The sequence below is a fragment of the Equus przewalskii genome, chromosome 7 (genome assembly GCF_037783145.1).
Source record: "Equus przewalskii isolate Varuska chromosome 7, EquPr2, whole genome shotgun sequence".
NCBI lineage: Eukaryota > Metazoa > Chordata > Mammalia > Perissodactyla > Equidae > Equus > Equus przewalskii.
Window position 1 is genome coordinate 29,096,853 of NC_091837.1, and position 27,983 is coordinate 29,124,835.

The window sequence follows — 27,983 nt, forward strand, 5'->3', positions numbered from 1 at the left end:
CAGTGTCCATCCGCCCAGAAAAAGAGGGCTGTGCCCACTTCCGCCCGCGTCCCGCAATCGCCCACGCGTGGGAGCCCACGGCAGACGCCGAGGGGACGGCGGGCGGCGCGGCTCTGTGGGAGGAGGAGGGCCGGGGTCCGCTGCGGGCCAGCGTCGGGCGCGAAGTCCCGGCGCGGAGGGATCCGGGGCGGGATAACCGTTGGCGCGCGGCCTGTAACTGTTGGTGGCGGCGGGCGACTGCGGCGGGCGCTGAGGGGACGTCGCCTGGACCCGCACGTCGGGTCTGCCTCTGTTCGGGCTCCAGCCTCCAGCCGGGTGAGGCGGGGCCTGCGCGGCGCCGTCCCCAGCCCTGGGCGGCCGGCCCGGGCTGGACTCTCCATCGCGGGGGGCGGCGGAGGAGCGGGGCCTGGAGGGGGCGGCCGGCGTGCGCCCTGTGCGGCGGGGCGCGGACGCGGGGAGGCCCAGGGAGGAGCCGGGCCGCGGGGCCGCTCGCCGTCCTCACGGCTCCGGGGGCGGCCGCCGCCCTGACACCCGCGCCCCGCGGCGCGCCCAGGGCCGGCCGGAGCCGTCGAGAATGATGCGGCCGGCAGGGCGCCGTGGTGCTCGCGTGCGGTGTGGACGCGGCGCGTGTGGGCCGCGTCGGAAGTGGGTCGCGGGGCGGGGGCCGCGTGAGGAGGGCCGCAGCGGGGCCCGTGGGTCCAGGACGGCGGTCGGGACGGGGGCTCGGGCAGCGGCTCCCCCGCGCGCGCCGCCTCGGGGCCGCGTCCGCAGCCGCGCCGGGCGGGCCGCCCCTCGTCGTCCCCCGCGTCCCGGGGCAGCGCCGTGTCTGCTTGCGTGGCCGCGGGCGCCTCGTGCCCGTCCCCGGGCTCGCGACAGCCTTCCCGCCGGCGCTGGCGTCTGCCGGGCGGCCCTGCGCGGGTGTGGGCGGGAGCCCAGGCCACTGGCGGCCGGAGGGGCCGGGCTGTGGGGCTGATGAGTGCGGCCGGCGCGCTGTCGGGCAGACGTGCCGGCAGCGGTGAGGGCGCCGTCCCCAGAGCGGCGGCTCCGGCACTTTCCCGAGGGGCGAAGTGGGCGGTGGCGCGCTCACCGGGAGGGACTCTGCGCCGCGGGAGACCGGGGTGGGCGGGCGGGCGGGTCTGGCGCGGGGCGGCCGCCGGCGCCCGGGAACGCGGCGGGCTGCGCGTCCGGCGCGAGAGGACGGCCCGAGGCTCGACGGCTTCCCCGCGCGTCTGTTCGTAACTGCGTGGGAGAGGAGGTCCTCAGCTGGGGGAAGCCTTCGCGTCGGCCCCCGCGCTCGGCCCCGCCGGGGAGGGCGCTGCCCTGGGAAGGCGTGTCCTTCCTCCAGCGCTCGTTTTAGCATCTCAGCTAAAGCAGCGGGGACGGACGTCGGCGCCGCCGCGCGCACGTGGGAGAGCTGCCCGGCCGCCGCACAGCCGTGCGCTGGGCCTCGGGAGGGAGACGGGCCGCGGTTAGCTCCGGGCCGGGCCTGCTCTGTAAAAAGCCGATCTTTACAAAGATGACAACGGCCGCACTGTCGAGACGGGCGGATGTGATCGTGTGCATTGAGCGTTCGCGTTCATTTCCTAGCAGGGAAGGAGAATGACTGGACGCGCCAGAGCGAGAGCCCGAGGAAGGGCGCGCGGTCAGGAGACGGTGCAGCACGTGGGCGCCGCTGCGGTGAGTGCTCTGCCCGTCCGAACTGTAGAGAGGTCTGTGCAAACAGAAGCGTGGTGTTGTTAGGGCTTTAGCAGCCGAGGTTGTTGGCACTCGGTTTAAAAGCCGCGTCCTGCGAAGGAGGTAGGAGCTGAACGAGGAAGATCGTGTTCTGTTTCCTGAGGATGTTAGAAGCTGGTTCTTGACTTTAATGGAAGAAATTTCTTTATAAGAATAAAATATTTGATTGCTAATTTAGATCAGTTTTGGTTGAGTGCCTAAGACTTGTTTAAGACTACTTATTTTCTCTGATGTCTCTGAACTCTTGACGCAATAAGATTGCTGTTTATTTGCATTCGACTACATATACCTACATGTATTTGCATACAACTGCAGAGTCAGCAGCCTGGCTGTATTCAGCCCAGATCTCAGCAGCCACCAGCGGAGGGGGAATTGGTTGGCCGTGGACGACAGCGAGGAACAGTAGGAGCAACAGCCAAGTCACAAGGTGAAGGGAGAATAAAAAGAGCTTGTGTGTGTGCATGTGTGTGTGTGTGTACACACGTACGTACTATGAGACCTGAAATGGTAACCAGTGTACACACTCTTTATGAATTAAAAGGGGTCCCCGTGGTCCCTTAAAGTATAAGAGGATCTCTCTCAAACTGCGTTCTGCTACTGAGTGGGATACCACAGAATTTCTTTTCTCCTTGGAAGTGAAAAAGCATATCCTTGCCAGGACCCCAACATTACCTAGTACAAAGCAAATAAATTCTACACTAATCGTAAATTTGCTTATGCATTAAGAGATCATACTAGAACATTCTCTCAACATCTTTAGTGGCTTCATCAAAAACTTTAACATTTGTAACACTGATTTATAAAACACATTTTTGTATGTTGTATTGGTTCACCGTTTCTCAGATGCGAAAACTGAGGTCAAAATTGTGACAACTGGTAGAGTCAGAGTGCCAGTTCTGATTCCCAAAATTGTGTATTTTCATTGCATTATTGCAAAAATGAGTTATTTGACTACTTGATATAAGATTTTTCTATGGTTATTGTTTGATTTTGGTATAGGGAAAAAAGAGCCATACATACAAGGGGAATTAATGTAGTAATGTTGGCTTTTAAACTCTGGGCTGGGCATGGGAAATGGGCTATTCAATAAAATAATGTTGACGCAAATGGATGACTAGAAAACAAAGCTGGTTCCCTGCTTTATTCCTTGCATTAAATTCCCATGTATTCCAGATATTTAGTCATAACCACTGAAATGCGTAAACATTAGGAGAAAACATGGATGAATCTAAAATAATCTTGAAGTGGTATAAATTGAACTGACGGATACTGTCAGTGTCAAAAGGCAAACTGGAAACTGACTGAAATGATAGAAGACAATTTCCTTGATACACAGCATTCCTAGAAATCCATGATATCAACAAACTGATAGGAAAGTAACAAAGGAAATTAAAGGGCAATGCACGGAAACATGCAGAGGCCAGTGAAAACGTTAAACCTCATCGTTAAATTTAAGTGGACATTTTTTGCCTGTTTATTCTTTATTACTTTATTGTTTGCCTGTGTTGCCAATTGTAAAACTGGCACTTGTGCTCCTTGTATTGTCTAATTCTGCTAACTTTTGGATGGCATTTTGTAATGCGTAGCAATTACATAATTACGTAATGATGCCCTTTTACGAGCATTTCCACTCAAGGGAATATATCCAACAGACACTGGGTAAGTATAATATGATTGTGTAAGGATGTTAACTACAATACTTAATACCCAGAAACTGGAAACACCTAACCCGTTAGAGTAAGGTAAAGCTACTGTACTTTAACAATAGAGTGCCATTGAGCCATTTTTAAGAACAGAAATTCACCTGAGCTATCTCAAATGAAAACAAGTTGTAAAACAGAATTGTTTATATTTTAAGTAAATACCTGCGTATATTTCTGTATAGAAAATTTTGAGGAAAAACACATCACTTGTTAATAGTCCTTCTTTTGAAGAGTCAACTAGAAGACAAAAGGCCTTGGGATCAGCTCGGTGGTGTAGTGATTAAGTTCGTGTGCTCTGCTTCAGCAGCCCAGGCTTTGCAGGCTCAGGTCCCATGTGTGGACTTACACACTGCTCGTCAAGCCATGCTTTGGTATCTCACATAGAAAACAGAGGAAGATTGGCACAGGTATTAGCTCAGGGACAATCGTCCTCAGCAGAAAAGAGAAAGATTGGCCATAGATGTTAGCTCAGGGACAATCTTCCTCCCCTCCCCCAAAAAAGCCTTGTATTTGTTTCTATATATATCCAATTACATGTTACTTTCTGGTATAGGATGTTTTATTTTTTTAATGAAGGTGCTTGGTGAGAATTCGTTTCTGGACATTAACCTCTTTAAATTTATAGAATTTTACCTAATCTCTTTCTCCTCTAATCTTGATGCCTCAGTTCTTTTGAAACATAGGATATTTGACATCTTCAGCTGTGTTCAACATAGAAAAATTTCATTGAAATAAAACTGTACAAAAAGATGTGCTGAAGCTGTTTGAAAGACATTTCTGTATTCAGCCTTAATGTGCAAATAAAATGGTGGACAACACTTTAATTTTTAAACATTCTCTGTATTGATCTTCATTAATAATTTTTTTAACAGTTACTCATGAATTTAAATTTAATTTTATGAAACTCAGTTCCCCATCTGTAAAAAGATAATACCTACCTTTATAGATAAGGATCGTTGTAATGATTAAAATGCAAGGCCCTATTTTACCACTTTTTGCTGCTTTTGTAAGTACTATACCTGGGAAGTGCTTGTCACAGTAAATTTTCAAATATCTGCTATGTTTTAGGAATTAAAACAACAAGTTTAACTGATTTATTGTTAATGAGACATTGTTTAGGCCCTTGATTTTCATTCTAAAGGGGGGTGTGGATACCTTGAAGGACTCCTAAATAGAACAGTAGCAAGATCTGATTTGTGGTTTCAGTAAATCACTTTGGCAGCTGCATGGAAGGAGGAATTAGCAAGATTTCCAATTTTGTCCATTCTGAAGTCTGTCATCTTTATAGATTGACAGCTCATCAACCTTTGGCTAAGTATAGTAATAGCAGTACTATATGTAGAAAGAAGAACAGTCTTCATCATTGCTTATATTCAGAAACTTGCAATCAGATTTTTGCATCCAGAACTGCATTTTTTTAAGACAAATTCGAAATTTCCAGGGAGAAATTAAAATCATCAAATCAAGCCTTTATGACCCATTATTGTTATCAGGTTGGATTCAGTATGCTGGACCTGTGTTAGTATAGTTAACTACCCAAGGCCGTGCATACTTTAAACTGAAAGTCTTTGGGATGAAAAGTTAACAGAGAGACAAATGTAAACAGTTGACATATTTAAAGGACTTTTAAATAAAACCCCTGAAAATCATGAGGTACAGGAACCAACATATTTAGCAGCACCTTTAAAGTGCTTTATAAATGATACTCTCATTTAAAATTTATTACATGACTGTGAAGTTTATTATTGTCAATTTTTCAGGTAAAGAAATTGAAGCTCACAGTAATTTGTTTCCAAGGTATATCAGGAACTGATATATTTTGTTTAAGCTATTGTTTCTTCTCTAATGAAGTCTAAAAGTTGGCAGTTCTGGGCTAATTCTGGCATTTGTCGTCGGAAGAGAACTGGGCTCTTTGATTTTTTTGTTTTTGTTGTCCTGAGTCCATGACTTGCATCATTAAGATTTATGTTGGGTTCAGAATGTATGTTTGAGCTCCCTTTTGTGATCGCATCCAGATTCCAGGCAACATTAGCAGAGCAAGGAGCATGGAGAACATAAAAGCCAGTCATCAACTCTCCTCCTGAAGCACTTGCCCAGAAGTTTCATCCAGTAATTTCTGCTTAAATCTCTTAGGCCATCCTTACCCACAAGGAAGGTGGAAATTCTAGTCTGTTAGGCATATTACTCCGAAAATAAACTTTTTTTTTTAAAAAGTGAGAGATTGATTATTGGCTAGTCAACTAATAGTCTCTACTGCACAAGACAACACATGTATCAATTGAAAGCTAGGATTTTGACACCCGCCTACAAAGCCCATGTTCATTCTTTCGCCCACATCATACTATCAATATGAGATATTTAATTATATATTTTACACAAATTGAAGGACTTAATAATTTAGGATATTATAACCACAGCTTTTGCAACTAAGCATGAAGTGACAGTGATCTGTCCCAATAGGAGATGTGCGTCATGGCCATGGGATATGCACAGGCCCATCCCATCCATTGGGCTGGTTCTTAAGGGAATTAGACCCATTTTAGACTTAAATATTCTAATTCATGTTATACATTTAAACTGCATAAACTACCAATTCCTTTGGCTATAACTGCATCACAAAACTTGTAGAAGATACCGATTTAAGGCTCTTAGGTTGTTAGCAGACTTATGGTACAGAAAAATAATTTCCTGGTCAACAAACATGCTCCTAAGTTCTTGAATCACAGTCCCGTTGTCTTGCCCTTTTAAAGGTGTATATGTCTTATAAGGGAGCAACTTAATTTGCCTAGGGCAATGACAGGAAAGACTTTATGGAAGAAGTTACAGCTATGGGATTAGTTCCCTCTTTGGCTGGCAGATACCTAAAACATTTTCATGGGATTGTTATTTAGCACCTCAGTAGCCTTTGGGTTTCATATAATAGTACTTTGGAAATTAGTATTGTCATTCTTTATTTCATGTTTCATATTGCTTAGGTGTATAATTTTTTTTTTTTAAGAACTCCAGATATCTGCTGGGTTTCAGGAGTTATCATTAGCAGAGAGAGGAGGTCGTCGTAGAGATTTTCATGATCTTGGTGTGAATACAAGACAGAACCTGGACCATGTTAAAGAATCAAAAACAGGTGGGTTAATTATTAAGAATGCAGTTTCTTGAGATTGCTTTTCAAGTACACAGCACGGTGAATTGAAGCACTGTATTTTACCTGTTTATTTGTATGACGCATTATTAGGAAGAAAAAGCACATTTGGTCAAGCATCCTGCATGGCTTTTCTGTTTGCCTCTCTCTCCCTTTTGGTTTTGCTGAAATAGGTTATAGATGTTTTTAGCTGCACTGAAACATCACCAGGTCACTTTTTCTTTGAAAACTTTTCATCATAAAGAGACTTGGTTGGTTATGTTGTAAGTGATTTAGCCTAAGGAGGATTTATTTCTAAATGTATGCTTTTAGGAATTTAGATAGAATAGTAGTCCCCTAAGTCAGATGTCTAAGAACTTTCATGTTGTCTGCTACTCTTAGTCTTTTGTTTACAGAATTATATCTGCCTTGTCATGTTAGGAAACATTTCAAGGGACAGTAAACTTGATATGTTGTTAATTGACTGTGACTGACTTTTACAGGTTCTTCAGGTATTATAGTAAGGCTAAGCACTAACCATTTTCGATTGACATCTCGTCCCCAATGGGCCTTATATCAGTATCACATTGACTATAACCCATTGATGGAAGCCAGAAGACTGCGCTCAGCTCTTCTTTTTCAACATGAAGATTTAATTGGAAGGTGTCATGCTTTTGATGGAACAATATTATTTTTACCTAAAAGACTACAGCACAAGGTTATTTCAAATACCGGGGTGGAAAGAGGGGAGATGGGGGATTTCCACTTCACAGCAAACTTCCGTGATCTAGGGTAGCTTTAGAGAAACCCCCGTGGTCTCCTGTGGGATTTGACTTGTGATAAATCCAAGGGGTACTTTCACATTATTGTATCATTCTCAAATCCACCCGAGTAACTCGATTACAATTAAATTATAATTACAATTAAACTGTAATACAGGCACTGAGCCACTCTCTGCTCATAGCCATTGTTTTTTTTAAATTTAGAACTTTATTTCCGTTGTTGCCTTATTAAGCAGTCATTATGTGATTGGGCTTAGTTTGCTTTTAACAATTAAAAGTTTGGTTTTCTATCCTCTTGCTTCAGGTTACTGAAGTTTTTAGTCAAACTCGAAATGGAGAGCATGTGAGGATAACAATCACTTTAACAAATGAACTCCCACCTACATCACCAACTTGTTTGCAGTTCTATAATATTATTTTCAGGAGGTATGTTAGTATTTTTTAACAATAAGAAAAATGTAAAAGTTACAGAAAAGTTGAAAGACCTGTACAGTGAATATCTGTATACTTAATCCCTAAATTTTACAGTGGTTTGTTAAGATCGTTGGTTTACTCTGAATTGTAATCATTTTAAGGTGTTGTGTACTGATAGAAAACTATTTGTTTGCTTTTAGCAAGTATTAGGTCTTTAACTTCCCAGTTTGTGTTGACATTAGATTTTTTGAATACTATTTGAGCTTTTGTTAAAACCACATGTATTCTTAGGAGCTTATCACTGACTTTATATTCCTTTTCCCCCACAGTGGATACCTATTCAGGAAGGACAGGATTTAGGTCTATTCAGATATACTTCTTCCATCATAGGACACATACTGCGTGCTCTATGATTTGCTTTCAATGTAGATACTGTATTTTACAAATCCAAAATTAAGATAGCTGTTCTACAAAGAATTTTTTCCCTTTTGGGTGAGAAGCAATCTTGATAAGGCTGAAATTTGCACGGGAATAATGAGACATTAAAACTTGGATTTGTAATTTACCTTTTTAAGTTGGTCATAAGAAATCTGTCAGTGGTGATATGACTTCATTTTGATGGATACTTGGTTTGATTTAATGCAATTGGTCGATATATTTTCCTCTCAGTGAGGAGATGGCAAACTTTTTCTGCAAAGGACCAGATAGTAAACATTTTAGGTTTTGTTTTGCAGGCCATATAGTCTCTGTCTCAACTGTTCAACTCTACTGTTGGAGCATGAAAGCAAGCCATAGAGCATATAAATGAAAGATCATGGCTGTGTTCTAATAAAGCTTTATTGATGAACACTGAAATTTGAATTTCATATAATACAGACATCATTAATTAATCTTTTGATTTTTTTACCCCTAACCTTTAAGAAATGTGAAAAACCGTTTTTGGCTCCTAGGCCATACAAAAAACAGCAGGTGGGCTGGATTTGGCCTGGCTGTTGGCCATAGTTTGCCACTCCCTACTCTAAAATTGTGGTATCAGAGATACTTAGCAATATTCACTTCTCTATTCTGACCTTTGAATTTCTAGGCTTTTGAAGATCATGAATTTGCAACAAATTGGACGGAATTATTACAACCCAAGTGACCCAATTGATATTCCAAATCATAGGTTTGTATGAAGTGGAAAGTTTCTGTTCCTTAGGCTTAATCACAAACTTTGAAAGTGATGCTCTAATGTGAAATGACTAAATTTACTACTGTAGCTGTTAATGATACCCATCAGATTAAGTGAACATTTAATTTAACTTGGCTTGAATAATAAAGAAGACATCCCAGAATATTTGGATTAAAAAAATCAAGTATTCATCTGTCACTGGGGAAGCATAAAGAGTTGTCCAACACTAAGTTTGTATTTGTTCTTAGGTAACAAAATTCATCAGTTAGTGATTGCTTCACAAGTTACTGTAGTGTATCAAGGTTGCAGCACAACTGGTTTTTAGGTTTATTATAGTAATTAGAGATGCTTTTGGTTAGATTGGCAGCTTTTTTGAGTCTTAGGCCAATATGAAGAATAGTTTAATAAAGTTAGTATATTAATTTAAAATGAAACAAACTTATTTTATTATTATAAAGTAACTTTCATTGTTGAAGATCTTAAAAAGATAGATCTTTGTCTGGAACCATGTAAAACTTAGAAATAAGTAAATTTACCCAATGAAAAACTTTTGTACTTTAGACCCAGTTAGTAAAGGTGAAAAACACAACTTGATACATGCAAAATATGTTTGGATATTCATGGAGGTTGATTCATGGCTCTCATTCTATTTGACAGGTTGGTGATTTGGCCTGGCTTCACTACTTCTATTCTTCAGTATGAAAATAACATCATGCTTTGCACTGATGTCAGTCATAAAGTCCTTAGAAGTGAAACTGTTTTAGATTTCATATTCAACCTGTATCATCAAACCGAAGAAAATAACTTTCAAGAACAAGTTTCTAAAGAACTAATAGGTTTAATTGTTCTTACCAAGTAAGACTACTTTTAAAATGCACAATAGTCAATTTTGCAAGTTTTAAGATAGTGTGGCTTTCTAGTCCTATAATGTAGGATTTAAAGTTGAGTGGTGGGAATAGCACAAAATGAGGGAAGGGTATTTGTAACCTTTCTCAATAAGAAAGTTTTTGGGGGAACATACTCATCTGAAAAGGACAAATGTCTAATGACTTTTATCCTTTAGTTTTAATTTTATTTTCTAATAGTAATTTAGTTGCTTCCCCATCCATGTAGCATAGTCCTTAAATTCTTCTCCCTCTCTCTTGCCGTAACATTGGCTATTTCTAAGTGATTTGAAATTTTATTTTTTAGAGAGTACACACTGTCTAGTCTCTCTTTTTAGTAATATTTCTACACATTTTAAGCAAGTACCAATAAATCTCAACCATTCCATAGGTATAACAATAAAACATACAGAGTAGATGACATTGACTGGGACCAGAATCCAAAGAGTACCTTTAAGAAAGCAGATGGTTCTGAAGTCAGCTTCTTAGAGTACTACCGGAAGGTGAGAAGTTCATGTTGATTTTATCTTTTTAATGTGAAGTATTTAGACATTAGAAAAAAACCTGAAGTATCTTCAGTAGAATTTTCTAACACATGTACCTTTGGAACAAGTTGCTTTTAAAGCTGTATATAAATGTTTATTAAGGCAGTTACAGCATAGTTAGTTTTAGCTCATGAGATGTGAAGTGCCCTGTCCTGGTTCCTTTTTTGCAGTAGAATGAAAGATTACGTTTAAACTTAAGCATGTGGAGGACAAATATATAGGATACTAGGTGGTAAACAGTACAAGATAACAGCTTACCATACTGTCCCTTATTCTGTAGCCAACTCTTTGTTTTAACTTCACCTGGGGATTGTGGGGGGTAAAGATCTCTGAACCTTCAGCATCAGTTGTGCGAAATCTGCCTGTGGGTTAACTCTGAACTTTTGTTTTGCGCATTGACAGAATTCAGACAGGCTTATTTCCCGCAGACTAGATCAGTCTGTTGGGTGATCTTCTAACACTAGTTTTATAAAGATGATTTTAGCTTTTGGCACGATCACGCAATTGAAAAAAACACCAAAGGCAAAATAATAGCAAGAAAGAACCACTACTGACTAGGAGAAAATAAAATGTTCATATAGGAATGCATACTAACCCTGTTTTAGTATTCACAGACAAGGAGGTCTGGCCCCTAAATCCTTAGATGATCACATTCCACTTGACAGTTAAAATTGTCTGTTAAAAGTGCAGGAAAAGTGTTTCTAGAAAACATGTCAATTAAAATTTTAAAACTTGTCTTTGAAGTGCTAAAGTTTATCTCATTTTGTTCAACTTTCAGAAGATTATTTCCTTTTTCTAAAAAACTGGATAAATGAGCTGCTTTGTGTTTATATCTCGTGTTAGAAGTATGCATCTGACTTTTGAAATGGCTTCTTGCTGGATGTCTGTTATTGCCTCGTCTTCACTGCAGTCAAGGAATCAGATGTCACTCTGAAGGGAAATGATTCTCTGAGAAGTCCCATTAAGAGCTGATCTTATTCTGAGCAAAATGAAAACAGGCCAAGGGTCATCTCAGCTTGATTTCCCTACTGCTGTTTTCAACCTCTTAACTCCTTAAGGACTGAAGGATGTAAACCAACCATGTTTAACCTAGATTCTTCTCAGTATCAGAGGTTACTCTGAGAAAGGAGTTTTAGCGTTTTCTGTGGTTTATTTTAATAACCACTGTCAGGGATGGGAAGAGTTGGTATATATCAACAGCAAATATAGAAAGCAAATATATTTTTCATATAAAAATATGAAAGTTTGATTTAAACCTGAAGCAAGCAACGTCAGGGAAAATTCTCCCCTTCTCTGACTAGTATTAAATCTTACATGCTACCTTATTCTTCTTGACCTTTTAAATTTTGACATACTTAAAGATTCTGCCCCAGGCCCCCGGTTACTGTATATTTACTCACTAGGTGATCTCCAGTTTTATCTATGCTAAGACTTTAGGTATAGTGTGTTAATGATTCCTAAATGTCCAGCTTTAGCCTAGACATGTTTAAGCTCATTTGTTCTAAATATTCTGTGTGACCAACACTGAACATGTTACATCCCCACCTGGTCACTGTGCAATGCTCTCGATCAGTGCAGGTAATATAATGTCTACAGAGTCAGGGATTTTGTAGTTTATGTACCCTCCAGGGCCTCAGTAGGCACTCAGGTATTTGAGTGAATGAACAAATGGATAATGGATAATTCAAACCTCAGACGTCCGTGCTTCTCTCCTTTACCTTGTATAATTGTTTATCAGATCCTATCACTGTATCTTGCTATCTGAAATACCTTCATTTTTTTTCTTTTTGAAGTGACTACCATCTTCTGTTTAGGCCCCATTTCTCTCACTTATTCAACTAGTGTCTTAGTTTTCATTTCACCTGCCTTCTGATCCATTTTCAAACTCTCACAAATCTGATGTTGCTTTTCTTCTACCCAAGTAATTAAGTGGCTTCCCGTTGCTCCTGTGTCTTATTTAAGCTCATTGGTCTTTATCCAATGAAAGTGTGAATGATATAGCCCCTGTCTGCTTGTTCATCTTCTCATCACTCACCCTGGCCATCTGTCCAACCATAGGGCTCCCTCTGCCTGAAACACTCGGCATGCTTGACTTTTGCTCTTAGGTTTAGATCTCAGCTCGGATGATTTCTTCAGGGAAGACTTGTCTCGCACTCAGGGGTAATCAGGTGTCTTTAGTAGATAAAATTAATCAAAAGGGGATGGAGTTAAAATATTTGAAAGAATCAAGGTATTCTTAGGACTTCCTAGTAGAAATGCAGCTTTAGTAATAAGTGATGGCTTGGTTATATTAAAGATAATGTTTTGGAAACAGTGAGAGAAAAAGGCCCTTGGAAGAGAAGATCATGGTCAGTTTTTTTTTTTTTTTTTTTTGAAAAGATTCAACAGTAATAAACAGAAGTGAACATGCTAGATTTTTAGATGTAGAAGAAACTGTTAAAGAGTTGACAGGCTTTTGTTTAGGCCCTAAGAATATAGAAAGGGGCATGCCAAAATTCTGTTATGAGGAACTGTGCATTTAAGGCCTTTTGATGAAACGGTGAGAATAGGAACATTGCTGAAATCACTCCCACGCTTCTACCTATATATTTGCCGAAATAAATGATGTGTGAAGAGGATGACTGAACAGACCCCGAATAAATATTGATATACATGGAACAGAGGTCAGATATGAGTGTTCTTGAAATGTTCTTTTCTGAAATACAAAAATTAACTTTTTTCGTGAATGGTTAGTAAAGAGTTCAGTATAGGACACAGTCAAGGACAGGCTGGAATTCATGGTCTCTTAACTCATGAGGATAGGTGGCCAGGACGTTGTCATATGATAGGAGTAAGGGATGGGCAAGTACCTCATAGTCTGTGGATGAGAAACTAAGACTAAGGAAATGGCCATGATGATACCACTGTTGTGTGCTTAGTGGAAAGGTGCGATTTTTTTTTTAAATAAAAAGTTAGAGCTAAATTAACCAGGATGTTAAAAGATACTAGGAGAGAATACAGAAGACGATAGGAAGGAGGCTCTTTAAGACACAGGGCCAGAAGCTCTAGTGGAGATAACTCAATAGAAGTCTGTAGAATTGCAGAGCTGAGCTGGTGGCCAGACAGCCATCTCATAGATTATATCATGAACATCATTTTTTGTCTTTTTACAAGTTGTGTAAAAACTTATCCTACACAGTGGTTGCATGTGGGAAATCTTAAGATTGGGATTTTTTTTTTCTTCTTCTTTTTTTCTTTTTTTGGAGGAAGATTATTCCTGAGCTGATCTCTGCAGTCAATCTTCCTCTTTTTGCTGAGGAGGACTGGCCTTGAGCTAACATCCATGCCCATCTTCCTCCACTTTGTATGTGGAATGCCAGCCACAGCATGGCTGGCCAAGTCTTGGGTAGGTCTGCACCTGGGATTTGAACTGGTGAACCCTGGGCCGCTGAAGTGGAGTGTGCGAACTTAACCGCTGTGCCACTAGGCCAGCCCCAAGATTGGGATTCTTAATACTACTAAATTGAAATTCGACTTCTTCGAAGTGTCATTTTATAAAAACCTTTCCTAATTAAAAATGTCCGATAGCATGCAAACCTCTTCCTTTCCCTCATTTATTCTTATAGTGAGACTTCTTTTGTAAGCTACTTCTCACTATAATAGGAGTAGTTTCAGAGAAATTGTGCTGTGGTGCAGACCAGGAGTTATACGGACTCCTCTTTGTAAACCAAGAAATCAAAAATTGAAGTCAATAGAATTGGGACTAAAAGTCAAGAACTTAGAACCTTACTATCCTTGACCGTTTGAGTTTTTAGGAAAAAAGATGAGGTACTCAGTAAAACATATAAATCACAACCTGTTCTAGTAGGGTTAAAGACGCATTTTTTAAACTTTACTTGGAATCTGATACCAGCTTTGCTCTGGGCATCCATGCTTAATTTAAAAAATCAAAGCATTTGTCCATTGACATGTTCCTAAAGGCGTTTACTAGTGATACCTTTCTCTCCTGAATAGCAATATAACCAAGAAATCACTGACTTGAAACAACCAGTCTTGGTCAGTCAGCCTAAGAGGAGGAGAGGCCCTGGTGGCACTTTACCAGGACCTGCAATGCTCATTCCTGAGCTCTGCTATCTTACAGGTACTGTCGAATTTTGTTTACTAAAATGAAACCACTAGATCATTTTCCCATTCTGTTCTAGAAGTCATTAAACATTCCGTTACCCCCTTCCCACCATTCCCCCCCAAAAGCCCTTAAAGCTGCTTTGTCTCCTTGGAATTTCTTTTCACTTATCACCCACCCTGTACTCTATATATTTAGACATGATTTTTGTTTCTTTAACGACACACCTTTAAATGTTTTATTGAAAGGTCTAACTGATAAAATGCGTAATGATTTTAATGTGATGAAAGATTTAGCTGTTCATACAAGACTAACTCCAGAACAAAGGCAGCGTGAAGTAGGAAGACTCATTGATTATATTCATAAGTAAGTCATCTACATTCCACTGGGGTATGGTTTCAATTTTGTATTATTTTATGTGGGTTTCAGGGAGTGACTCCTCTAGGGGGAATGACAAAGTAATTTTGTTTTCCTTTGGTATTTGCCATTTTGGGATGGACTTGTTCTTCGTATTTCTAAGTGAGGCTACTATTTGTCAGAAAATAACAAAGTTAAACTTTGTAGCCCACTGCCCTTCCAATTCTTCTGTTAAAAAAAGGTAATAGAACAGAAAATGGAGATATTTTTGAATAAGTATTTTCTCTCTTTGTTATAGCATCAGAGAGTTTACTTTGAGAGGAGATAGTTTGGGCATTAGAATTTTGAATTAAAGGATATCATGAAGGGAAACATAGTTGTGATGAGAGCAAAATAGGTTGTACTTCTGTGTTTCCTAACATTCTCACTAGAATTTCAATCCTAAGAGAAACATTGAAATTTATTGTAGGTTGGAGTGGATCTCTGTTTGACTGTGTCTTTTAGTTTTTGCTGTGTTTCCTTCAGTTTAATGGTATGTAAATATGTTAAATTTACAGAGATGATAATGTTCAGAGGGAGCTTCGAGACTGGGGTTTGAGCTTTGACTCCAACTTACTGTCCTTCTCAGGAAGAATTTTGCAAGCAGAAAAGATTCACCAAGGTGGAAAAACAGTAAGGCAGTTCTTAAAGTTGTCAATCAAATCAGATTCTCAATAAAGTAAGCAGGAATAACCTAGTTATATGCCAGTATGGTTCTATCCTCACCTCTCTCTTCTCCCCCTACCACACCTCTACACTCTATCCACTAATGTGAGCAAAAGAGGAGGAGATATGGAAGCACTAGAGGATATGAAACCTGTGCCTTTGCCCTCAAAGTAATCGGGGAGAGTTAGCTGGGTGGCTTAGTTCTTTTTTTTTTAATATTCTGAATTAGTTATGTTAAGGTATAGGAGAATTCTGTGTATCTATTTCGGTTGATATTTTGTCTGCCACAAAAGTGATATTTTACATGGAAAACCTCCTGATTTATTGGACTTCCTTTTTGCCTGGCCTATTTGTAAGGATATATATTAAATACTGTGATGCTTTTTATATTTTATCTTCAGAAAAGGAAAGCAAGTACTCTAAAAATATTTTTTTCTATAATCAAGGCACTGTAAGTGCCAAAAATTTAAAGGTCCCTTCGTTGAAAACTAGGCCCTTCTGCCTTCTAAATGTTGTATGAATAACAACCTAATCATGTAGCTTAATATTTTAGTTACAGTTGTTTTTATTATCCCTTGTAGAAATAATAAAATATAAATCACTGTAGAAGGGTTGATGGGGAGGTGGGGTTGGACATATAAAAAGCACTGGTTTCCTTCATCTGATGAATATCACCAGGTCGCTGTGCTTTAAGTTTGTTAGCTTTCTGCCTTGCTGACATGTTTTTGCAGCTTGCTTTTAGTATCTGACACCTCAGTCAAGTGCTTAACTTTCAAAGCCTTATATTTTATATCTTTTATCGTGAGAAAAGTAACACTTATTCTTGTAAGATTTTAGAAAAGATTAAGGAGAATGTAGCTAAAGCTCTTAGGAGAGTGCCCGTGTGAGTAAGCACTGGAGTGGCAGCTGTTCATCTGACTCTTTTTTTAAAAAAATTGCCGTCATCCTTTGGATACAGTTTTGTGTCTTTTTTCCCCCACTGAGGGCGTTTTGTCTGTCACTATAGTCCAGATTTAAGAGGAGTACTCCAAGCTTCAGATTATGCCATCATAGAATTACTGAAGACTTTTCGGCTTTATCACTGAGAATTTACAATGGAATTTACAGTGTCTCTGAACTTTCTTCTAGTTTGATTACAATCCACAATTTGCAGATTGGTCAAAAGAAACACGAGGTGCACCATTAATTAGTGTTAAACCACTAGATAACTGGCTGTTGATCTATACTCGAAGAAATTATGAAGCAGCCAATTCATTGATACAGAATCTATTTAAAGTTACACCAGCCATGGGCATACAAATGAAAAAAGCAATAATGTAAGTTTATCATGTCATTTCTACTCTGAAGAATTGATTAGTAGCCATTTGGAGGGTGTGGGGACTCAAAAGTGGTAAAACTATTAAAAATGTAACTAGATTATCTTTGTGTAAAGATCTGATTTAGTTCTCTATAATATGGATAAACAAACATATTTTAATAACTCAGAATGGGTAGGAGAACCAGCAGGACTGTTTCTCAAACTGTTGCTGCTGTATATGTTGGAAACAACCTTTTGCCTAAATGACTACTCGTGGTGTTTTAGTTCACATTTTATACAGAAGTGTTTCATGTGTTATAATCTATAGGAACTTTTTTATGCATGGTAAATTTTTGATTACTATTTCTGAAGGTTGGATTACATGTTTCCATTCTAGGATTGAAGTGGATGATAGAACTGAAGCCTATTTAAGAGTCTTGCAGCAAAAGGTTACATCAGATACCCAGATAGTAAGTAGCTAATTGATACATAGGCAGTTGTCCTGGAATGAGTTATTTTAAAAGGGGCATTTGTAAATCTTAGAACTTACATTCATTTTCCAAATGCTATAATTAGGTTCCCAAACTGGCCACAAAATCTATATTTTACCCTCATAAGGTAGCTGAATTAATGCTGGCTTTAGTTGTGTGCCTAAGGAGCTTGTTAGTGTGCACTGCCAACAATGAGGAAGGGATGGAGAAAAACAAAACTATCTTAAATTTCTTTAGACTCAAAGGCTTTAATTATTCTAGGAAATTTGGGAAAAAACAAAGGCACAATAGTAAAAATCAGTACTTAGTTGTTCAGCACACACAGAACTATAATTAATAGGTGGCAAAGACAAATTTAACAATAAACAGCATATCTGTGTTGCTTTAAACCTGAGGAACTGGCTTCATCTAATCTGTTCCCATTTTTTGCCTTTCGTCTCATACTTAAACCCCATAGGTCAGATGATTATTACAAGGTCTGGAATAACAGACACCACTGGTGGGAAAATTATTTTGTTGGGGGCTCAAGAAAAGAAAGATAAGAATATGGGGCTGTAATTTAGAGAATAAAACAATGAGTTAAAGAGCTGGTTTCAGCTCTAAAACTTAACTTGCATCCCCAGAATTTAGGCAAGGGTTGGTTGGTTTGTTTATTTTCCAGCTTTATTAAGATGTGATTGACATATAACATTGTTTAAGTTTAAAGTGTACATTGTGATGATTTGATACATGTATATATTGTGACATGATTACCACAACAGGGTTAGTTAACACCTCCTTCACCTTACATAATCACAAATTTGTGTGTATGTGGTGAGAATATTTAAGATCCACGCTCTTAGCAGTTTTCAGGTACACAGTACAGTCTTGCTAACTATGGTCACCATGCTGTACGTTAGATTCCCGGAATTTAGTCAACTTAGAACTGGAAGTTTGTACCATTTCACTAACATCTTCTCATTTTGGACAGGAGTGTATTTAGATCAGGCACTCTATTTTGTCCCCTAAATTGTCCGTGAACTTTATAGGAAATTTCATAGTTTGATCAGATTCTCAGGCCAGAGCTTTAAAGTTTACAAGCTATGATCCTAGGTGGGTCATGAGTAAATGAAAACTGTGAGCATTTTTTAGTGTTTTGTTTGTCCACCTGTAAGTTATCACTAACTTGTTTTGCCCTATTCTCTATCTCTAAATTATTCCAAGTTGGTAATAGAGCATATTTAACTGAGTTCTCAGGTTTTAATGGTATTCATTTTTAAGTTGTTTTCTTAACACCATTTCTTCTCTTTATTAGTATCTATCCCTTAGTGGAACATAATAAGCAGTATCCAAAAGTTAGTCATACTTTTTAGCTGTATGGCAAAGATGAACAGTAAGATAAATGATTGTGTTTTTACCTTTTATACGCCACACGTAGGTTTGGTTTCCTGTCTTCTTCCTTGAACTTAAACATCAGTTTCCTAATTGTTTGTAATGAGGACATTTTGTTTGTTTTTAGGTTGTTTGTCTGTTGTCAAGTAATCGGAAGGACAAATATGATGCTATTAAAAAATACTTATGTACAGATTGCCCTACTCCAAGTCAGTGTGTGGTGGCCCGAACCTTAGGCAAACAACAGACTATCATGGCCATTGCCACAAAGATCGCCCTACAGATGAATTGCAAGATGGGAGGAGAGCTTTGGAGGGTTGATATGCCTGTAAGTTTGATTTAATTTGCATATAAAATTTTTAATTGCCATCTAAGAAAAATGGATTTACTCTTTAAATATTGTTGGTATTCTGTTGTATCTGAAATTATAATATTTTTATTACAGCTAAAGCTAGCGATGATAGTTGGCATTGATTGTTACCATGATACCACAGCTGGACGGAGGTCAATTGCAGGATTTGTTGCAAGCATCAATGAAGGGATGACCCGGTGAGTGCGAATTGGTACCTGTAGATTAACTGTTAGACATAGACAAAAGAGGATGTCAGTCCAGGGGCTGCTGTGTATGAGGTCTGTGAGGTACAAGAGTTGTGTTAATTCTTTTTTTTAATCTGCTGACTTCTGTTACATTATATCCAACAAAAAAGTTAGGGAAGAAAAATAATTAGAGCTACCCTAGCATTTTTAACTTTCTTCATTGGCCCTTAATCTGTAATAGTCAGACTGCATTTTAGGTTATTTTATTATGGTTTGTATTTGGGGGGCGGGCATCTCCTTAAATGTGACCATCTCTAAAAACTTTTTTGTTTAATAATTTTTACTGACCAGTAAAATGTAATTCCAAGTTTTCACATTGACTTTATTTTGGAAAACCACATGAGTTCACCCAGTCAGTTGTATTTCAACATAGTGAAATTATTTGTCAGTGCTTTTCTTAGAACTGAGAGAATTGCCTAGAATAGGAAAAAATGAAAATTGAAGATATCTTGATATATCACCTTAACTAATGGGTATATTTCAAAGTCTTTTATCTTTTAGAAGAGTGAAGTCTATAATAAATGGTTTCTCAAGAGTATAGCAGTAAGAATGTGCTTCCATGTGTATTGAGATGTAAACCTAGGAGGCATCTCTGGTTGTATTATGGTTTAAATTTTATCTTTTCTTCAGTAATGAAATTATAGTATTGACTTATAATAAAAGAAAATCGTGTGGTGTCTATGAGGGATTTACTGTATCTTGTTACTTTAAGATTTCATAAACTACTTGGAGATGTTAGCAGATACCTTTAAAGGAAGCTAAAGATCACGAATTGCTAAGAGCAAAATAAACATCATAGAATAATTGAAAAAGGGAAAAGTTCTAGACAGTTGAGTTCTCACCTTAGTCATGGTTTTTCTCTGAATAGCTGGTTCTCCCGCTGTGTATTTCAAGATAGAGGACAAGAGCTAGTAGATGGGCTCAAAGTCTGCTTGCAAGGTTAGTCTCCTGTGGTATTTTCATTCTGTCTCTCAACTGCGGTCTTCAAGAAATTATCCTAAGAGCTATGTTATTGAACAAATGCACCCAGGATTTGACAGAAACACACCGTATGTATCCTGTGTTAATGCGTTTCAGACTTTCTGGCTTTCTTTCAGCTGCTCTGAGGGCGTGGAACAGCTGCAATGAGTACATGCCCAGTCGGATTATCGTGTACCGGGACGGTGTGGGAGACGGCCAGCTCAAGACACTGGTGAACTACGAAGTGCCACAGTTTTTGGATTGCCTAAAATCTGTTGGTAGAGGTTACAAGTAAGCATGTGAATTGTAAAGTATTTTTTCTTTATAAAATCACACCTTTTAATCTTTGACATTAGTGACACAAGTTGATAAGAAGGTAAGTGAGAGCCTAACCTCATGGGTGCAGTAGGAATAATTTGCCGGGGGGCAGTTTCTCCTGCAGATTTTTCATGGAGGCGGAGAGTCTGGAAACAGAGAGTGGTAGTGTAATGTGTCCGTTCCTTCAGAGAGTGACACATTGAGACACCTTTACCAATCGTCTGCCTCCTGTCTTTCTCACCTAAAGCCTTCAAGTGCAGGGATCTGATTATTCCAGTATATCTGTAGCATCCACAGAATTGATTATTGGAATAAATATTCCAGATAGTCTTAACTTACTCTTTCTTGATCTCATTGTACAGTGAATTCTTGTTTAATTTCTTTGTGAACTCAACCAGACTGGCACTTGATCAGTAAGATGATTGGCACATGATTGGTCTCCTAGGAGGAATGATTTTACTTCCTTGTTTTAGATGACAGGCAGAATCAAGGGTAGTGCTAGACATCTGAATACTGCTCTTGTCCGCATTTGAAACCCATATTGGTTTTTGCCTTCCTCTATTCTCCTACAGACATTTTTGTCCATGCCATTTGGCAGTAAATTGCATGCATCATCTCAAGATACCGGTTTTAATAAGTTACGTTGTTTAACTTTTGCTCTTTATCAGATTGTGAGCAAGTTGAGACAAGGGACTGTTGTACTAGGAGCTTAGTGCATAATATATTAAAGATCTGTGGATTTGATCTTTTAAGGATGCTTAGAAAATCCAGGAGGCTTACTTGCATGTGCTTACATATGCATATTTAAACACTGATTATTTTTATGAGGACTTTTCAGCCAGCATTTGATATCACTATAGAAATGAGGGATGTCAGAAGTCCTTGACCATAACCGGGCTCAGTGTGATTTTATATGGCCTGTGGGCTGAGCACTTAAAAGCTTGTTTCTTATTTCTAGCTAAATTGGAAGGTACTTCCAAGTCATCTTTGGCCAAATTCTAAAATATTCCTTCTAAGTGTTGATTCTACACATTTCTTTCTTTTTTTTTTTCGGAAGATTAGCCCTGAGCTAACATCTGCTGCCAGTCCTCCTCTTTTTGCTGAGGAAGCCTGGCCCTGAGCTAACATCCGTGCCCATCTTCCTCTACTTTATATGTGGGATGCCTACGACAGCATGGCGTGCCAAGCAGTGCCATGTCCGCACCTGGGATCCGAACCGGCAAACCCCGGGCCACCGAGAAGTGGAACGTGCGAACTTAACCACTGGGCCACCCGGCTGGCCCCTACACATTTCTTAAAATGAGACTATTATGCCAGTAAATTCTCAGAGCAAGTCAGGGATGTTTATCTCTTTTGAAGTAATTGTGTTTCAGGTTAAAATGCTGATAAGCATTTTTCTATATTTTGGAAATGAAGGTTAATCTTCTTTCCTATCCCCTTAGAACTTGTATTTTTCTCACTAAAATAATGGTAATAATTGTATTTTCTTTCAGTTTTGAAAGTTTTGTCAGCTTTGTATTCTCTCTGATGTAGCTTTTCTGTTTGTATGGAGTGGGGTGGGGCTGGGAGTAGAGGAAGGTCTAAAATGGACTACTGCTTTCTGAGTCTTTGTTTTTTTAGTATATTTAGCAGTCAGCATTTTCCAGTCTTTGTTGCCTCTGTCTCATATCTAGAGAGAGAAATTTTCAAGAAGTGAAGAGTAGAGGGAAAAGTGTGAGTTCGTCTTCTTTACTTGCGCTGACTATTTGGGATACTGGGAATACACCCTGGTGGCCATGCTGGGGCCTACGTCTCTTTTTGTTTGGGTCTTTTGAGCCCTTTGGGTTTGGTTGCCAGAAGGATTGGTGGAAACAGCTCTCAAAGAGAAGATTCTAGCCCTAGTGAGTGAGTATCTGTGAACAGGGTGGTCCTCAGTGTGTAGTATTGAGCTTGGGGAGGCTGTTGGGTCTTGCCTCTGCACTGCCCTTCAGCTAATAGGATACACTGTTGCAAGGAAGGAGAATTTAAATTGATTTCTTGGACTAATACATGGCAAACTATTGCATAACATAGATTTCACATTTTGAATTATGCTGTTATTGGTGACTGCAAAGATTAGTGATCAAGAGCAATGTCTTAAAATCAGAATTGGGTTAATCTCAGCTTTGTCTTCATCTGTGAAACAGGACACAATTAACCAACGTTGTTGAAAGGAATAAATGAAAGTCTTTAGTGGACTTCATATAGTACCTAGTAAGCACTCAGTAAATGGTAGATAATTTGTCTAGAAAACAGCTTAAAATTGTATATAATAGAATAGTATCCATGAATGATTCCTCACTTTGAAGAAATGCAAAGTTTGGACTTAAATATTTGTAGTTATCCCTAGAAATACAATATTTATCTTTTAATTGACATGTTGATGTTAACTTTTTATAAAGATACATCATGGATTAGCTCATCTAGGATGTTTGATATAAGAAGAAATCAGTCACTTCAACATTCTTATGTCTTGTCTTTCTGTCACCGCATTTACTAAATTGTTTCTTGTGATGTCGCAGGACTAAAATCTACTTTGTCTTTTGGTTCCTCACATTGTGGCTTTGTTTTATCCAGAGCTATTATAGTTAGACAGCAGTAGACTACATGAGTAGATAGTGATATTTCTCAAAATTGCCTCTGCTTATTTAAGTAAAATCACCTTCCTGTCCCTTCTATATCTGGTTACTACTATCGTGAAGAGGAGCACAGTTAATCATTGAACAGAAGTTCCCAATTTGGAGCCCTTTTGACCATTTATGCAGACAGTGTACTGCGAACCCCCCACCCCAGTCAAACATTACCAGGTCCATGGTACATGTAAAGCCCTCTGCTTCCCAGTGTTGAGAGTAAAGTGTATTTATACTCGAAGGAAGTAATGTTTTATTTGGAAAAAGGACACAAGAAAAATCAAGGCACTGATAATCGTAATATTTATCAAGTGCTTTACATGTTGTTATTTCATTTATTCCCAAATGGATATGTGTATTCAAGAGTGACTGTTTCAAACAGTGGATTTGAAATGAACCTTGAAGAGATGGATAGAAAACAGTATGAAAGGTACTCAAGCTGACTACATACATCCTGCCAGTTAAAGGGCTGCCCTCAGGAGAGTCACGAGACATGTGAGCAGGACAGTGGGTCCAATCTGATAGAGAGCTGGAAGTTCACCAGGCTCCAGAAAGGGGTTAGTCTTGACATAGGAAGGCCAACTGAAGAATTGGGGAGGGAAAGGAGAAAAAAGGGAGAATTCTGGTGTCGATGTGGATAGGCTGAGGAGTGATTGAGCCACGAGAGAGAGAGAGAGAGAGAGAGAGAGATCCCTGATACATTGTGAACCAGTAATTTTGAAAAGCACTAAGTTAGACTTTGAGACTACTCAAAGATTTTAGAGTTAGTATCTTCTTCTCCACATAGTAGAAAATGCCCATTGGAAAGCATTTCAAATTGTGAACTTTGAGGACATGCTGGATTTAACATTTAGCGTGATAGGTATGTACATGCTTGGTCTGTTGATGAAACATCCATATGACCTTGTGTCACAGGGCATATGTATATGCCATTTTGTTTTCTACCCACAATCTGTTCCTGGTCCTTACTCCAGGTCCTTACAAGTTGTGGAATCTTCCTTCATAACTTGGATAGACAGTATGCCCCAAGAGGGATATGTGTTTCTTTTAAATGGAGTATATGAATGTCTGGATGATTCATTATCCTGAAAATATGACTGACTAAACGTAGTTACATTCATCATCATCTTTAAGCCCAAGACTGACGGTAATTGTGGTGAAGAAACGAGTGAACACCAGATTTTTTGCTCAATCTGGAGGAAGACTTCAGAATCCACCTCCTGGAACAGTTATTGATGTAGAGGTTACCAGACCAGAATGGTAAGTTGTGTATGACTGTGTGAAGATTGTTTTCTGTTTTGTTTTTTTGAGCATGGCCTCTATACTTCAGCAACTTTAACACATTTACTTTTTAGTTCTTATGCTATATTTCTTATAAATACTAAAGTCTTCAATTAGTCTGATCTAATATTTTTGCTAAAGCCCATGATTTATTAATGTAGTGTCTGAAATGGTGAACAGAGTTTTCTCTATGCAGTTTTTCTTTGGAGGAAAATGTCTGTGACGTTAATTATACATACACAGGTTAAGAGGTGCTGCTGTAGATGGCATTTTTTTTTAAATATGTGTAACCTCATCCACAGATTGTTGTTTTCTAATCAGAATTTTTAGATCTGTAATGCACTTAGTTACCCAAAGATCAGGAGTTGCAGATGAGAAAGTAGCTTCTGAGTAAACAAAGTTTTTTATGTAACCTTGGGCTACACTCTGCCATAAGAAAACAAGAAAGCCAGATAGAACATTCCAGGGCCATGCTAGGCATCCGGTAACAGTCTTAGTACACAAGGGTTCACCTGGAAAGTCATGAAACTTGGTTTCTCAAAAGCCCTTTGTGGGGATGGATGTATAGTGTGGTAAGTCATGTTCATAATGGCAACCTTTATTAAGTCAATCCAAATTAATGCCCTCCTCCTGAGAGTGAATAGTTAAGACAGTTTCTGTTTTTATATGTAAACGTTTTGGAGCCTTTTTTAAAAAAGGCAACTTTAATCAGGATGAAGGGTCAGCCTAGGTGCCAAGTTTATATGTGGAACACTTTTCCTGTATGAACCTTGGGTAGATGAGGCATTACTGTACTAACTTTATGTAGACAAATGGTAATAAAATACAAATTTTAGTTCTTTTTAGTTCTATGTGACAGTAGAAATTTTTATTTCGAGAAGTATTATCTTGGATTTCTGTCTTTGTCTCAGGCAGATGTTAGTTATGACAGTACTTCAGAAGGATGCTAACCTGTTGGGGGAAAATCAGCCAAAGAAGACAAAATGGCTAAAATAATAACTTAGCAAATTCATTTCCTGCAGGATTCTCTAACCAGTCAGAATGACCTCTTGCTACTTTCTAACATAACTGCTACTCTGGTAAACAAGCTCAGGTGTAACACTGACCTGGAGACAACTAATTTAAACAAATTGGATAAAATCCAAGTAGAATTATGGAGTATGAAAAAATTTCATTACTCTTTATTAGGTGCTATTCAAATACTTGGAGAAGTCCACCTTTAATGAATATCAGAATCATTTTTAGTTACCAGCACTTTGAATAACAATGTGCTTAAATTGAGAAATAAGGTTTTGATTCTAGCTCTGTTGTGATTTCTCTGTTCTTTTGGGCAAGTCATTTAACATTTCTGAAACCCTCATTCTTCTCAAAAAAACTGTAATCTGTTGTAGATCAATTCAGATTTTATAATTTCTCTAGTTTCAATGGACATGATAAATTGCAGAGTTAATTTCCTTATATCTTTACCAGGTTAAATTACAATATCTCTGGATTGATGTTTTATTGGTATCAAGAAAATGAAAAAAAGTCTGATGTTATATTTATGTTTGCACTACTTGGTTTTTGTTTTACCGTTTGTGTCCTATACTAGTTCTATTTATATTCTTTCATGTTCTCTTTCTCTTAAAGACTTGCTTTAAATCCTTAATGATTACAATTAGTTAAGTATATCTTCATTAAATAACCTTGGGAACAGAGGGGGAGGTTCTGTGGTGAAAGCATTATTTTGGGAATGACAGTGCATGAAGCTTAGACATCCTCCACTTGCCCCGCTGTTGCTGCCTTCCAGAGCCTCTGTTACTGCTCAGTCATCTCCCTCAGACGTAGAGTGGAAAACAGTGAACTGTAAGTGTGCATCATTGTAATTAGCCACCATGTCAAGTGTTTGTTAATGCCCTGAGGCATCAATGAGAAGTGTTTAAAATATAAATAATAGTGGTTTCTGAAACATCTTTCCAAACTGGTTCCTGAATAACAAGTTTCTGAACTTCAAGGAAGCACAGTATGTCTTGAAGAGATTACGTAACATTAGTATGCAGGATCTTTTCACTGTAAGAAACTTTAATCATCTTAATTTTAGCTTTCAAAAAGATAAGCCTTATATACATGTGGCTTTTTCTTTTGTAATTCCAGGTATGATTTTTTTATTGTGAGCCAGGCTGTGAGAAGTGGTAGTGTGTCTCCCACACATTATAATGTCATCTATGACAGCAGTGGCCTGAAGCCAGACCACATACAGAGGTTGACTTACAAGCTATGTCATATCTATTATAACTGGCCAGTAAGTATTTGTAACTACTGATATTTCTTCACATCAACGAGATTCACTTTTCAAAATCGAATTGCTGTGTGTTCAAGGGCTTGTTAATACTGAGATTTACAATCTTAGAGAAGCTAGATTTAGAGTAATAGAACCTTTTTCTTTCTTCAAAGGGTGTCATTCGTGTTCCTGCTCCTTGCCAGTACGCCCACAAACTGGCTTTCCTTGTTGGCCAGAGTATTCACAGAGAACCAAATCTGTCACTGTCAAATCGTCTTTACTACCTCTAACCTACAGAAGAAGATAAGATGTAGCTATTTTTTCTTTTTGAAATGATAACTTTGGGATTTTTTAAGCTTTTTGTTTTTTAACTGTTATCTTTCTAAATGAAACTTGGGAAGGGAATTATTTCTAACATTGCTTATTAACTGACTTATAGGTAAAAATTAAGATTTTATATTTTATCTTCCATAAATATATTGTATTTTTTGTTTTGAAAAAATGTGGATAAGGTTCTTTGTACTGTAAACAGACTCTCTTAACCTATTTGAAAGGTGGAAATTCACTTGAAAGTACTTTCAGGAGTGAGCAGGTCCTACTTGTAAACCTTTATTAACCTTATTTTTGAAGTCTTTATTTTGAATTTAAAGGAAAGAAAAGTCATAAAGTGGGAAGCTCACTACAATCGAAAGGTAGGGTTTTATTTGAGTATCTGATATCTCATATTTTAATGATAAAAGCTGCCATTAAGTAACCCTAACAAGGTGTAGGAGAGATTTGAGACTCTATGGAGAAATATGCTTATTTTTTATTTAATTTGGGGGGCTAGGTGGTAAAAAAGTTGAGAAGTTTTATATCTTTGTCCAAAGAACCTTTTTAAGACACTTTAACAGAAGAGGCCTGTAGTCTGTATTAACATTACTATTTATTTTGTTTTGCAACTGGGACATCATTCTATTTGTTATAAAATAAAATTGTAGTGATTGTCACTTTATTTGAGTAACAGTGTAGTTTTTGGTTTTACTGAAAGCATATGCATTTTCTTTCCATTTAATGTATTTCTTAAACTGCTGGAGAGTACACTCAGTCAAAAGTATACAATTTCATTTATAAAAGCTAAATTAGTGTCATTTATGAAGTTCCGTGTCAGTAAAATTCTGCTAGAAGATGCTGCCACTTGCAATATTAATAATATAAGAATGGATAGCCATAGCTTATAAGGAAATGCAGAAGTCTGTGTTGTTA

The 27,983-nt window shown here is 38.7% G+C and overlaps 1 protein-coding gene across 2 annotated transcripts; it reads left to right on the plus strand.

Moving 5' to 3' along the window:
- PIWIL1 (piwi like RNA-mediated gene silencing 1) lies at window positions 1–27,732 on the plus strand. 2 transcript variants are annotated; one of them, XM_008516697.2, is made up of 21 exons: window positions 1–315; window positions 1,588–1,677; window positions 2,050–2,161; window positions 6,436–6,561; window positions 7,059–7,273; window positions 7,642–7,763; window positions 8,836–8,916; window positions 9,580–9,777; window positions 10,198–10,309; window positions 14,345–14,471; window positions 14,702–14,819; window positions 15,368–15,482; window positions 16,644–16,831; window positions 17,210–17,282; window positions 18,802–19,002; window positions 19,120–19,223; window positions 20,140–20,210; window positions 20,369–20,522; window positions 24,332–24,457; window positions 26,612–26,759; window positions 26,912–27,732. In XM_008516697.2, the coding sequence occupies exons 2-21, from the start codon at window positions 1,600–1,602 to the stop codon at window positions 27,026–27,028; spliced, it is 2,586 nt and encodes an 861-aa protein (XP_008514919.2). In that variant the 5' UTR covers window positions 1–315; window positions 1,588–1,599; the 3' UTR covers window positions 27,029–27,732. The 2 variants fall into 2 exon arrangements, with proteins under 2 accessions (XP_008514919.2, XP_070483437.1); XM_070627336.1 differs by having other exon boundaries at window positions 4–315; window positions 1,591–1,677.
- The last annotated feature ends 251 nt before the right edge of the window (window positions 27,733–27,983 follow it).

What these genes read in the sequence shown, in the direction of transcription:
- PIWIL1 (XM_008516697.2), top strand. Translation starts at nt 1,600, where the DNA reads ATGACTGGACGCGCCAGAGCGAGAGCCCGAGGAAGGGCGCGCGGTCAG. An exon ending in TGTTAAAGAATCAAAAACAG is followed by an intron (nt 6,562 to 7,058) that starts GTGGGTTAATTA and finishes TGACTTTTACAG; the next exon opens with GTTCTTCAGGTATTATAGTA. An exon ending in ATATCTATTATAACTGGCCA is followed by an intron (nt 26,760 to 26,911) that starts GTAAGTATTTGT and finishes CTTTCTTCAAAG; the next exon opens with GGTGTCATTCGTGTTCCTGC.